Consider the following 14,982-nt stretch of genomic DNA (forward strand, 5'->3'; position numbering starts at 1 on the left):
AGGCTGTGAAGGAGACAGGCTGATGAGAATGTGCAGGACCTAGGAGAAAAGGGTGATGGTCCAGATAAGGAAGTGCTATAAGCCACATCCAGCCTGTGGGACAGAGATTTCCCACCTCAGGTCTAGGGACATTCAGTTTCAGTTAAGGGAAGTGTTGCACATTTTATTGATTGATTGATTGATTGATTGATTGATTGATTGATTGATTGTACTTATATACCACCCCATAGCTGAAGCTCTCTGGGTGGTTTACAGTAACAAAAAACTTTAAAACAAATATACAAATTTAAAAACACATCTTTTAAAAACAATTTAAAACACAATTTAAAAATGTAAAACAGTTTAAAATTTGCTATTTCCCTTGAACTTCACTATAATGAAAGGTCACATGTTTGATGTGCACATCAGCATTTATTGCACATCAGCATTTATCACATTTCCTTGTAACAATACTGGAAATAGAGAAGCTGGAAGCCATCTAAAACTATATGTGACGTTATGAGTAAAATATTTATACTAAAACTGCAGTTCTAATTAAAATATTGGTAACAGATGAGCAGACACAATTTTTAAAAAAACTTGTTCTTTTACAGAATAAAATTAAAAAGGTGGCAGAGCAGCTTTTAAACTGAATGAGGGGGGAAACCCGACTTCAAAAGAGGAAACTTCACAAAAATGAGGGGATTGGTAAAAAGAAAGCTGAAAAACAAAGTCCAGAGGGTCACATCACTCGAAAATGCTTGGAAGTTGTTTAAAACCACTATATTAGAAGCTCAACTGGAGTGCATACCGCAGATCAGAAAAGGTACCGCCAGGGCCAAGAAGATGCCAGCATGGTTAACGAGCAAAGTCAAGGAAGCTCTTAGAGGCAAAAAGTCTTCCTTCAGAAAATGGAAGTCTTGTCCGAATGAAGAAAATAAAAAAGAACACAAACTCTGGCAAAAGAAACGCAAGAAGACAATAAGGGATGCTGAAAAAGAATCTGAGGAGCACATTGCTAAGAACATAAAAACCAACAACAAAAAATTCTATAAATACATTCAAAGCAGGAGACCATCTAGGGAGGCGATTGGACCCTTGGATGATAAGGGAGTCAAAGGTGTACTAAAGAACGATCAGGAGATTGCAGAGAAGCTAAATGAATTCTTTGCATCTGTCTTCACAGTGGAAGATATAGGGCAGATCCCTGAACCTGAACTAACATTTGCAGGAAGGGATTCTTTTTTTTTTTATCATTAATTTTTATTCAAATTTTCAAAGACAAAAAACAAAACAAAACAAAAACAATTAAACAATAAAATAAAATGTTGACTTCCGATTTGTCGCAGATCAGTTATAGGTCTACAATATATAACAATCCTGTCTCTAAAATTATATTATAAAATCACTTTCCTCCAGTAGTTATCTTAATTAATCATCAAATCTCAGAAACATTACTTTATTCTTTCCACAAAAAGTCAAAGAGAGGTTTCAATTCCTTGAGAGTTATATCTTTCAATTTTTCTCCAAATAAACATGTCGCTTAATCCATCTGATTCAAATCTGTTAGGCCCATTAATTTCAATAGCCATTCTTCCATTATCTGTATTAATTCCATCTTCCATCTTCAATAATCCTGTTAAGTCCAGTAATTTCAGTAGCCATTCTTCCATTATCAGTATCCCATAATAATCTTGTTGTCATAGCCATAGTCCAAATAAACATATTGATTAATCCATCTCGTCAAATCTGTTAGGTCCAATAATTTCCATAACCATTCTTCCATTATCAATATTAATTCCATCTTCCATCTTCAATAGTCCTGTTAAATCCAGTGGTTTCAGTATCCATTCATCCATTATCAGTATCCCATGATGATCTTGCTGTCATAGCCATAGTCATATAACAAGAGTCTGATGGGAATTTCCCCCATCACAAATATGTCCTTGCCATCAATTCTGAATATGTTGCTGAAATATTGTTGTAAAGTCACATCTCTGCTCTTCTTTTTTACAAAATGCACTGGCTCATCTCTTAAAAGTTTTTCCATTATCACATATTTGTAGTTAATTCCATAAATTTTTTCTATGTCAAGCCCCATCACATCATTCCAGTCAAGAATTCTGAATATGTTGCTGAAATATTGCTGCAAAGTCATATCTCTGTTCTTCTTTTTTACAAAATGCACTGGCTCATCTCTTAAGAGTTTCTCCACTGTCACATATCTGTAGCCAACTCCATAGATTTTTTCTATGTCAAGCTCCATCACATCATTCCAGTCCAGAAAATTATCCAAGACATTGATAACTTTACCACCAAAATCTTCATTAATTTCTTCAGAGACAACGTTGAATTCCAAACAGTAAACTTTATTTCTAACATCCATAAACTCCAAATCTTTTTCCAATTTCCCATTTGTTCCAATCTCCAGGGCTTGTAGCTTCCCTTTAATTTTTCTTTTCTCATCTCTAATCTCATCAAACACCTCTCTCACAGAATCTCCTATTTCTTTAAGCTCCTGCGTCATTTTGTTAAATTCAATTTTCATCTCCTGTGTACCCTGTCTCAGGGTTTGTTTCGTAATCTCAATCTCATCCATTATTTTCTGAAACATAATTTCTTCCATGGTCTCAATCACTTTCCTGGTTGTCATTCTTAAAACCACAGAAACAAAAATTATTTCAGCCACAATTGGGTTAATATTACAGGCTTGCTGACATCAGTGTAGACAATACAGCCTGCCTTATCTTTTATGTGTTCAGGAATACAAAACAAACTTAGTTCCCAACATCAAAACAATTAGTGGCGTCATGAACAAGCAGATTCGTCAAAATGAAATAGACTCAAAAAAAAATATTTTTTTTCCCCTCCTCAAAATAGAAATCCCTCTTCCGTTGGTATCTTTAGAATGCACCTCCAGGACAGCTTTTTGCAATAAAAACAAATATAAGCTTTTTCGATTTCTTTCCTCCTTAATTTCGTGAGTGAAAGAGAAAAGCCATAACTCACCCAGAAGTTCTTCACAGCTGATTCATTGACAAATCTCTTTTTTGCTGCAACAATTTAAACCAAGTGAAAAAAGAAAATAGAAAGAAGGATGCTTATCTGCCTGTTAGAGTCCGTTTTTCTTTGAAAAAAAGATAAACGTGTCGCTGTAATCAGCTAGAGCTTGATGAAAGTCCGTCCAGCATTGCAGTTTAAACCTTCTCTCATAAATAAATGAAATCCAGTCCTCCCCACAAAAACAGGCTTTGTGGTTAATCTCTACGTTTCTCCCTGTCCGGGAGAAAATCTTTACCAGTCAAAAAGAACGTTTTGACTGATTTTAAAGCTGAAAAAGCTTCTTCTGAGACGAGAGCTCGACTCAGAGGCAGCACAGGCAAAGCAACCCTTCCCGGAAGTCCTGCAGGAAGGGATTCTGAGGAAATGAGACAAATAGTGGTAACGAGAGAGGAAGTTCTAGGCTTAATGGACAATATAAAAACTGACAAATCACCGGGCCCAGATGGCATCCACCCAAGAGTTCTCAAAGAACTTAAATGTGAAATTGCTGATCTGCTAACTAAAATATGTAACTTGTCCCTGGGTCCTCCTCCGTGCCTGAGGACTGGAAAGTGGCAAATGTAACGCCAATATTCAAAACGGGATCCAGAGGGGATCCTGGAAATTACAGGCCAGTTAGCTTAACTTCTGTCCCTGGAAAACTGGTAGAAAGTATTATTAAAGCTAGATTAACTAAGCACATAGAAGAACAAGCCTTGCTGAAGCTGAGCCAGCATGGCTTCCGCAAGGGAAAGTCCTGTCTCAGTAACCTATTAGAATTCTTTGAGAGTGATCCAGATAGATAGAGGTGATCCAGTGGACATAGTGTACTCAGACTTTCAAAAAGCGTTTGACAAGGTACCTCACCAAAGACTTCTGACAAAGCTTAGCAGTCATGGAATAAGAGGAGAGGTGAATTGGTTAAGAAGCAGAAAGCAGAGAGTAGGAATAAACGGACAGTTCTCCCAATGGAGGACTATAGAAAGTGGAGTCCCTCAAGGATTGGTATTGGGACCTGTACTTTTCAACTTGTTCATTAATGACCTAGAATTAGGAGTGAGCAGTGAAGTGGCCAAGTTTACTGACAACACTAAATTGTTCAGGGTTGTTAAAACAAAAAGGGATTGTGAAGAGCTCCAAAAAGACCTCTCCAAACTGAGTGAACGGGCGGAAAAATGGCAAATGCAATTCAATATAAACAAGTGTAAAATTATGCATATTGGAGCAAAAAATCTTAATTTCACATATACGCTCATGGGGTCTGAACTGGCGTGACCGACCAGCAGAGAGACCTCAGGGTTGTAGTGGACAGCACAATGAAAATGTCGACCCAGTGTGCGGCAGCTGTGAAAAAGGCAAATTCCATGCTAGGGATAATTAGGAAAGGTATTGAAAATAAAACAGCCGATATCATAATGCCGTTGTATAAATCTATGGTGTGGCCGCATTTGGAATACTGTGTACAGTTCTGGTCGCTTCATCTCAGAAAGGATATTATAGAGTTGGAAAAGGTTCAGAAGAGGGCAACCAGAATGATCAAGGGGATGGAGTGACTCCTGTGACGCCCTTCCCTGGCTCTCCCTGTCAGGTTCCTACCTGCTCGTGGTTACTGCCTGTCTCTAGGCACCACCAGGGACTCCACCAGTCCAGACTGTCCTTTCTTATGGTTTCTCTCCCCGCTTTAGCACAGATCTCAACAGATCCCCCTGCTAGGCAGCACCACCAGTCACGTCCTATAACCAGTAGTCCCAGAGACTCTGCCTGAGTCTCTCTATCAGGTTACCTCTGTGACTGAGTGCTAAAGCTGTCCCGATCCCTTTGATTTACTCAGACTGCTTATAATTCTGGTTTGCTCTGAATACTTGTGGTGTTATATTCTTCCCTTCACCCGCTGCCACCATTTGTCACTCTTCAGCCTTGGTTATTTACCTCACCCTCCCTTCTGGTCTGTGAAACCCCAGCCAAGGATCAGGCCTTTGGTAAACCAAATTAAGTATTTATTAAATAACACAGATAACAAGATTTCTTCATAAGGCACATAAGCATATGGTTTTATCTAATACTAATCCGAACTCCACCCCCCTCCTTCTCCACGCTCTCCTGACAAACAACTCTCTAAAACCCACCAACGTCCACCTCACATCCACACCACATCCACCCAGATTTACCTGACATTCTTCCTTTTATACTGTCAGCCATTTTAAACATTCAGCCAATCATCCAGCATTCTACTGCCCATTCACTCCCCCTTCCTCTTTCATTCTACTTACCATGTATCTCCTATACAACCAGCACTTACCCTATTTACACTAATATAGGAACATCACAACTCCCTTATGAGGAAAGGTTGCAGCATTTGGGGCTTTTTAGTTTAGAGAAAAGGCGGGTCAGAGGAGACATGACATAAGTGTATAAAATTATGCATGGCCTTGAGAAAGTGGATAGAGAAAAGTTCTTCTCCCTCTCTCATAATACTAGAACTCGTGGACATTCAAAGAAGCTGAATGTTGGAAGATTCAGGACAGACAAAAGGAAGTACTTCTTTACTCAGCGCATAGTTAAATTATGGAATTTGCTCCCACAAGATGCAGTAATGGCCACCAGCTTGGATGGCTTTAAAAGAAGATTAGACAAATTCATGGAGGACAGGGCTATCAATGGCTACTAGCCGTGATGGCTGTACTCTGTCACCCTAGTCAGAGGCAGCATGCTTCTGAAAACCAGTTGCCGGAAGCCTCAGGAGGGGAGAGTGTTCTTGCACTCGGGTCCTGCTTGCGGGCTTCCCCCAGGCACCTGGCTGGCCACCGTGAGAACAGGATGTTGGACTAGATGGGCCACTGGCCTGATCCAGCAGGCTCTTCTTATGTTCTTATGTTCTTAAATCTGACCAAGAATGCCAAAGATGAAAAATTAATAAAAATATATTTTAATTGTAAATCCTTATTAAGCTGCCCAACGCGTTTCAGCCAAACATAGGCTTTCATCAGGGGATTATAATAGCTCAAAACTCAATATGCGCTAAAGAGGTAAACTTACAGTCCTGCATCAGAAAAAAGGTTGCAAACCAAGAATGCCAAAGATGAAAAATTAATAAAAATATATTTTAATTGTAAATCCTTATTAAGCTGCCCAACGTGTTTCAGCCAAACATAGGCTTTCATCAGGGGATTATAATAGCTGAAAACTCAATATGCGCTAAAGAGGTAAACTTACAGTCCTGCATCAGTCTGTACATACAAGCATCACATTAACAGTCCATGAATTACTGATGAAAAATTCATGCCACTGTAATAACTTTCATATTGGTAAAATTCAGACAAAAGTGGAAACAGCATATTTAACAGAGAAATCTGTAAATATTCACATAATGATAATCTCAGACACTCTTCCTGCTCAACTGAGGATTACACTATATGCAAAAATTGTGGTAGGAAATTTCATTCAATCAGAAGCCCAAATTAGTGTGGCAGCTTTCTGTATCACTAACTCTTTGATACATGCTTAAAATTTGCATAAGAAAATGGCCAGAATGGACACATAATTTTAATGAGCAAATGGTCAGATAAGAGCCTAGAATATATGTTCAGCACAGCAGTTTCAGAAAGGTTTGCTAGATGATTTCTTCAAACAGTATGTGATCTTTCACACATTACTAAGATGCATTTTTGAGTATTGGGTAATGCCATGAAAATGTCAACCTACAGGCCCATTTTTCATTTTCATACATAGTTAACATGTTCTATATAATTTTAAAGACAGCTTTCCAAAGTTTCATTATTTGGCAACAATTTTTCAAAATGGCATTTTACACATGAGTAAAACAACCAGAATCGTGGCATGCAGGATGACTTAGAATTTCTCTATTTTTTCCCCATTCGTCAGTTAAGGACCTCTCCAAGAAAATAGATAATAGGCTAATTACCCTTTATTGTATTAGCAGTTTTGCTTTTTCATTTGGTAAACTGAGAAGAAATTTTATGTTAACAACAAAATCAGATGAGCTTAGGACAATAAAATGTATGTTGGTTGAGAATGTTAGATTGGACACAGAAACACACTTCTTTTCCTCCTCAACAAATGAAAAGAAAAATCTAATTTTTAACTTTATCTTCTTTGAGTTTGTAAGCATTAAAAAAATGTGATGAGATGTTAACTGAAACGTGTTTTACATGCAACAGTTCTTGTGCGCAATGTAACACCACAATGTGCAACTTACAAAGCATAAATGTGCCATTTAAATCCCTTTTTAGGACTGTTGTAATTCTTTCTCTGATCATTTGATAATAATTAGGCATATTATTTGCATCAAACTATCAATGCAGGGCACCTTACAGAGTTTTAACAAAAAAAGACAGGTCCCTGCCCTCAAGCAGACAAGGCCAGGGAGGGCATATGTTATTGCTTTTAGAAGGAAGATAATATAATTATATGTTAACATATTTAGTAAGATAACTTTTTAGGTTAATTATCAGTAAACAGCTGTGGGCAACCTGCATAGTCCCAAGGAGCCCAGTTGGCCCCCAGCTGGCAGTTGCGGACAGAAAGGGGCTGGCTTGTGCAGCTGTGGCACGCTGAGCAGGCCCTAGCCAGCTGGAGAGGACTGGCCTCAGAGGGAGGCAATGGTAAACCCCCTCTGAATACCGCTTACCATGAAAACCCTAATCATAGGGTAGCCATAAGTCGGGATCGACTTGAAGGCAGTCCATTTCCATTTCAACCTCGGTGTGGTTTACAAAAATGTAGAACTGATATTTCTCTAGTAAATCCTACCCCAACTTTCTTGAAGCATGTAAAAGTTTCTTACCAGCTTCCTCTAAGATGTATCAAGAAGGCAAGCCTGTCCTGATTGGCTCTCCCTAGCTATACTGAATAGGCAGGGTCTGGGGCACCAACCTTTCTGGACCAGCAACTTTCAAATTTTGACAGAGTGCTGGGGCACCAGTGACAAAATGGTTATCACAGGGGTATAGCATAACACAAAATTAGAGAGTAGTCATGCTAGAGCTTTTCCCATATATGTACTTCCATACTAGAAACAGCTTGACCTGTTGAATTTCTACCTGCCATACAGCTGTTAATGGCACAAGAACCCCATCTTTCCCTAATGCCAACCATAATATTTGCAAAGTTTTCACATTTGCCTATCGGAGGAGGGAATTCTTTAACGTTCACACCAAACCTACTGTATAATAGTTTTTGCAGAATATAATTTATAGGCACTCCCTGATTTCAGATGAACCCAGCACAAGAAAAATGCATCACGAGTGCTAGGGGAAAAGGGCAAACCATGGAGATTCCAAGAGCTAGAAAAAAGACAGAAGCAGGATAAATGCACTAAAAGGGAAGGCAAAACAGCAGTTCTTTAGGACCCCGGGGATTCCAAGCACCTGGTGTCCAGACAGCTCACTTACCAATCACAGCTCTGACCTCACTTGTTGGCTGATACTGACAGGTACGAGCAGCCAGGCTGGCTCATTTCACAGAAATCACTTAGAATGGCACATTTTGCTCCATAACTATCTTTCTATGAGGGCTAGAGACTTACTTTTTAAAAAATGAAAGTTCAGATTCCGGGCTGCTGCTGGGCATCCCACTGAATGCCTTTACAGGCACCCTGGCACTCATGGACAATGGCTTGGCAACCCGCAGAAGTGGTCAACTAGAGACACAAAAATTCACCTCAGGAGCTGAAGGTCTCTTGCTTTGCATCAGAGAACAGTACAACTCTGTAGAAGGTTCAAGGCAGTCTTGAACACAAATTAATTTTTCACATAATATAAAATAAACACTACAAATACAGGGAATAATACCCTTATGGGAAATATATTTATCCTGAAAGAAAGTGCAGAAGCAGAAACATCCATTGAGGTACTGGTATCAATTGGCAACTTTGTTATTGTTGAATTTGAGACAGGGAAATTGGAAAGAAAATTTACTGGTGAAAATTTGTTGTGAAAATTTGTTTGATGATGATGATGGTTAAATCCTCTTCTTAAAAAGGGGGACTTCCGTGACATTTGTCTTCCCTGTAAATTATTATAATTAGGGTGTTGCCACCGCCAAGTGTGGATTCCTGTGGGCTTCACACCTTCCCACATGCACTTGATGCTGACCTGCAACTTGTAAAAGTATAGTAAAGTGACATATGCACAGGGTCTTGCTTTTGGAGGCATTTATTTGTGATTACCTGTAATTGAATTGTCACATGTCACATTGGTCACAAGTCATTCACCAGAAAACTTTCCCCCCATAGTTTCCAATAAACATTACCATAAGTTTGAAACATTAGCTGTATGTATGTTGCTGCCAATGGAATTTATTTTTGATTGATATTTTTGTAGAACACTATTGTTTAAGTTATATACAAATTCTTCAGGGTGTAAAACTGTTACATCGGCCATATCTTTTAAAACACAATAAAATGAAAGTATGTAAACTACCTGTGGCATAGTTCATGATTTACTTTTGTAGAGAAGATCAATCCACTTAACAGTTTAATGTTAACTGGAATTCAAATAATATTAGCTAAAACACAAAATATTATGTAAAGAAGCTTACAAATGTTACTTTTACTTACTATGGAATTACCCTATTCTGTCATTGACAGATATTTTAAGAATCCAAGTAGGATATACACATTGCGGCCAATGTTGCGCTAAACTGCAGTTCAAAAGTTATTTACTTACTCAGATTTAGTCACAACCAAAAGGGAATGGCATTATTTTTCATTCTACAAATATACTAGTATCAAATGGCTACTGGACTGCTTTAACGACTAGATCAAAGAATGCTGAAGTAGTAAAGCTATTAGGTTCATTGAAGCTTATGTCTTTTTTGTATTCATTTTCCCCTGCAGAGTTGCCAATTGTTTCTTGGGCCTTTGTCTTGGTCATTTTACCTAGCAGAACATTCTATACATTACTTATTTTCTAAATGAACAAATTACTCTTATAGTCCATCCTAAATTTGTTCTTGCTTTACTACTATGTATACTTTGAAAGTCAAGTTATGTTTTCAATGTAGTTCTGATGTGAGGAGTTTTCACAATCTATATAAGAAGTCATTATGTAATTCAATTATATCCCTATTAAGCTTTTGAAGCCCCCCTCTCATAATCCATGCCTTTCAGGGTAGAGATCATTCTGATTCTTTGTGCTTCTGTGGTTCCTTAACAACTGTCCAACAAAGGACTAAGCACACTATTTAGTTTAGAAGCATCCTGCTACAAAGTAAGTCATTTTAGGTATGTATATTTTCAGAGAACTTTCACCAAATTGGGGGCATTTTTGCATGTAGAAAAGTACTTGTTTATGGTTTCAAACACTGATTTAGTTCAAAATGATAAAAGGATGTTATATTAAAAAAAAAAACCTGGAGCCCTGAGAAGAGATCTGCAAGGTTTATCTTCCAACATTCAGATTCGTTTTGGGAGTGGATACCCCTGAACCAGACTCTTTTGGCTCTGAATACTGGGATGTTCCACTTGAAATCAATGAAAGTTGCTTCCAACTAAATTGTGTTCAATTATTCTTTACAGCATTTTATCGTTTACTTACTGTAAAAAATATTGTACCCCTTTGATTGATCTGTTGAGTTATTTAGAAATTAATACAGGGGTTGCATTATATCAAGCTAGAGAATATTAAGTTAGCAAGTCATTGTTTCAGCCAACAGCAGGGGTGTAGTTATCCAGGGTCTTAGACTCTTTACTTTTGGGGGGAGCAAGGTCCCTATGTCTCCAGTGTCCTATGAGCCAATTAACATGAAAGGAGAATATTTTAGCCACTGAGAAGAATCTTCTAACTTGCTTCCTTGTCCTTTCCTACTGATTGGAGCCAATCAGAGTGAAAGGATGTGAGTCAGCCACTAAGATGACTGTTTTCAGTAGCTAAAGCACTCTTCTTTCATGCTGATTGACTCTTATGGACATCTATTGTTGTGGGGTGAGGTATTAACAAGGATCTCATTCTCAACCCAACAGCAAAAGGAAAAAAAGGAGTGAGAGTGTTTGGCTGTGACTATCATGAAGGGACCCTGCACTTCTGAATTTGCTATTACATTACTGGCCAACAGCGGCAAATAACTTCACTTTTGGTGGCATAACTTCACTTTTGGTACCTGCAGGCAGACAGGTATTCTTTCATATTCTAAGTACATTACAATTCAAGAATGTCTTATTTCAAATAACTGTTTTGACATTAGAGTTAGTTTATACACCTGCTTGACATTTGAACATACGTTGCAAAATATTCTTTACAATAAGAGGGCAGAAAAACTAGAACACTTTTATATGCTACATGTATGTGGTACATTAATGAACTATTTGACTCAAAACTACATGTTCATGCCAATAGATTTAGTCAGTTCTGTCCAATTCTGCAGCCATACTAAATTTATAAAGAACATGTTGCACAAAAATTGCACATAATATTGAAATAGCTTATTCTCAAGGCACACTACAATCAAGCTCAGATTCCCCAAACATCTGACATCCCATTGTCTTGCATCTTCTTTAAGTACTTACATCTATATAAAGACAAAGCAACTTAAGGTTTTCATAGAGTTTTATACCCATTTGCCAAAGCATCAAGGGTATCAGTCAGATTCTTTGCTATAACTCATAGGTCTTCAACTGGTGGATCCACCAGTGCTGTCTGGTCTGAGATGGATCACAGCAGCAATACTACTGTCATACAAATATATAGTAAAAAGTTAAGATGTGGGCTCCCAAATGCATTAAAAATGGGTCTCAGTTCTGAAACACTGAAGACTACTACTGTGGCAAAACACTAAAAGCAAAGGAAAAAACCCTTGTCACACAGTGATCATTCTCTACTGCACTTAGGGTTGGACTGGAAATACTGAGACTGGTTGGAAATTCTGAAAAATGCTATATACATGGTGCTTTACAGGCCCATGTGCATACACTGTCATTAGATCCACACCAGTGCACAGTGCATTGTGTGTATGGTGACCCACAGTCCAAGCTAAATACAGGAGAGGGCTATACTGAGTTATTTCATGGCTGCTCAATTCTTCTGGGCTTTTTGGTAAAGTTTTAGAGTTTAATGTTTAATTATGGCTTTATATTTCTGTTGCATTTTTACATTAGCCACCTTGTATTGATGAAGTATATAAATACTGTAAATAGGCCTAGCTCAAAACCAGAAATTTCTGATTCTAGCCCATCAGTTTCATGCCTCTGCATACCAGTCAGTGGAGAAAAGCAGCAGGAGACAACAGCATTCATGTCCAGCTTGTGGGTTTCCCATAGGCATCTGGTTAGTCACTGTGGCAAATAGGATGCTGAACTAAAGAGGACTTTGGTTTGATCCTGCAGCTCTCTTCTTACAACCTTATCTAAGCATGGATCATACCTAGACCCACTTAACTGTAGTAATGTGACTGAGATCTCCGACACACAAGTTTTTTTTCATTGTTACCTGTACATACTCTGGGCAGTGCAGTTTGGCCAGACCATTTTCTAGTGTTTTCTAGTTCCTTAAATTGTCACAAATCTCTGAGACACACACTTGAGCAAACTAATGTGTGTCTTGTTTGAAAAAAATGAAGAGTGCTATTGTGGTCAGGGGTCCTGTGCTCTGCTTCGCCATTCTGAGAACAGGATGCTAGACTAGATGGGCAATTGGCCTGATCCAGCAAGCATGTTCTTAAAAAGGCAGGGGGATGATGATGATGATGATGATTGGCATCATGATGCAGGGGGAAGAATATTCACTTTTAAGTCTCTCCCCCCCAACTCCTGATGAAAATTGGTTCCCCAACCTTTTATTTACCCTGTGAATAGCAACAGCCCTCCTTGAACAAATAGCTGCTGGGGGGGATATTCATCTGCACTGCACTGGGGGGAGGGCAAAGCTTAAACCCCATTCCCCAGAGTTCCAATCAGGGTCTCCAAATGCCTTCTTTTTTTAAAACAAAAGACACATGAAATACAATCAAAATTTCTCCTATTGTCTAGTTTGGGTCCCAGTTAATCTTCAGATTCAACTGCTTTATATCCAGAATTTGAAGTTATAGTACTTACAAATGATATCCAGTCTTCATCTGTTCACACCACACAATGCAGTAAAGCAGTTCAGATGCTACAGGCAGCTAAAGAGATGTTTAAGTTTAAGATGTTTTAAGTATAAGGGGTTGGACTTGATGGCCTTATAGGCCCCTTCCAACTCTACTATTCTATGATTCTATGATCTTGAAACAGCAACAAATGTCCATTTCAGAAACAATATTGTCTGTGCTGTGCTATATTCTGATATGCAAAAAGCAGAGTATAGTATTCAATGATGTTGATAGTGCTGTATGGGATTGATGAGAATTGTAGTCCAAAATATCTGGAGAGCCCCAGTTTGAGGAAGATTGTTCTAGGGCTTATAACTAGAAGAATGGCAAAAACATATCAGCATTACTTGACAAAATACCAAGTGCTGCAAAGAATTTCCATTGATCTTGGAGGTTTCAGTGCCTTCTACTCCGTGCAGCTCCCTATAAGTGCAAACTATACATATTTGCATAATGTATACAGATCACATAGTCCAGCTTTTCTTAGCACAAATCTGGGCTTGTTTATTTAGCGCCTTCATTCAAAGGGACTCACATTACTCTTCATATTAAAGTTTTGGACTGAAAATAAGGGTTTAGAACCATAGCTTTTCAATATTTTGTGCTGATCATTTCTTTTCCCTTGAAAACTACAGGAGTGCTTGTGTGTGGAACCTGAAGACTAGCAGAAATGCAAGAATTTACATAAATGTTGCCCCATATTTAGTAACCAACAAGCAACATTTCACTACCATATTTATATTAATAAAGTTTGTGTTAACAGGCAGGCAAAGAATAAATCTGAAGTGTGACTGAACAGTCATTTTTATCTTACAGTAAACTATGTATACAATATTAACATAATCAGCATTTACATAGTGGCCTACTTTCCTTAGCAGTGGCTTCAAATCATTTCAGTAAAGAGGCTCCTGTACATTTCCCTCCACTGATACTGCTTTTATTGAGCTTACCTTAAATTGATATCATCCTACTGTAACCTCTTCTGCTACAATGTTCCTAGTACTCCCTGGCCCTGGTTCAGCAATCAACCTGTTAAATTTCCATGAGTCAGTGATGTAGGAATTTAGTAGCATGCAAAACCAGAGGGTTAGTACGGCCTCTGCCACAGCTATAATGTAATTATATCCAAATGTCTTACAGTGCCCCGGCACTGGACAATTTCAACAGCTCAGGATGGTGCCCCCTTCTGCCCATTCCAAGTACAGAAGCCAACTGGACTGGCACTTGAATCTTGCTTCAACATTTCATGATGGGACAGCATCCTCCACTGCACCCAAAGGGAGTAGGCTCCCTTAGAAAGTGCAGGTCAGGCCACATTGCACAACCAACTCTGGCCTTTGAAAACTTTACTGAACTGTTTTTGATATTGTATTTTGAATTGTTGTCACCTGCCCTGGGCCCTTATTATATATCACTCAGTATATACATATTCACCAATAGGCATAAAACCTTGCGGTTTAAGAACGTACCTATAGCCCATGGATATTTCTATCAAACTTTAAAAAGCGGGGAAATTGGGCAGCTATAGTGAATGCACCAGGGGAGCAGGAGACCTGACCTCGTCTCTGAGATATTGGACTGCCCTACAAATTGGTCAAAATGCAAACACAATTTGGGTTGGTTTTTCACAATCCACTTCCTGTGTAGCTTGGAAGAATTTGGTAACACTCATCATATGCTCAGAGGCACGTTACCAAATTATTCCAAGCTACACAGGAAATGGATTGGACTGTGAAATTGTACGTTCTTAAACCACAAGGATTTTTTGCCTATTAGTGAATTTCCCTGCTTTTTAATCTGGGAGGTAAGAAATGGGATCCTGTGCAAGTTTGCTGAGAATGGATTGATCATTTGCATGCTTATTGAGTTCAATGGGAT

The 14,982-nt window shown here is 38.5% G+C and overlaps 1 protein-coding gene across 4 annotated transcripts in view; it reads right to left on the reverse strand.

Annotated features, from left to right (window-relative positions):
- Nucleotides 1-14,982, reverse strand: part of MCTP1 (multiple C2 and transmembrane domain containing 1) — a 389,200-nt gene that overhangs the window by 82,102 nt on the left and 292,116 nt on the right. Inside the window, exon 16 of one of the 4 annotated variants that reach the window (XM_061622442.1) lies at nt 14,107-14,133. The exons of the other annotated variants lie outside the window; for them this stretch is intronic. Within the exon in view, the coding sequence (XP_061478426.1) occupies nt 14,122-14,133 (12 nt within the window). The 3' untranslated portion in view covers nt 14,107-14,121. Of the gene's footprint in view, nt 1-14,106; nt 14,134-14,982 lie in introns of those variants that run through there. 4 annotated transcript variants of the gene reach the window in all.

Source organism: Rhineura floridana, chromosome 1 (assembly GCF_030035675.1).
Source record: "Rhineura floridana isolate rRhiFlo1 chromosome 1, rRhiFlo1.hap2, whole genome shotgun sequence".
NCBI classification, from domain to species: domain Eukaryota; kingdom Metazoa; phylum Chordata; class Lepidosauria; order Squamata; family Rhineuridae; genus Rhineura; species Rhineura floridana.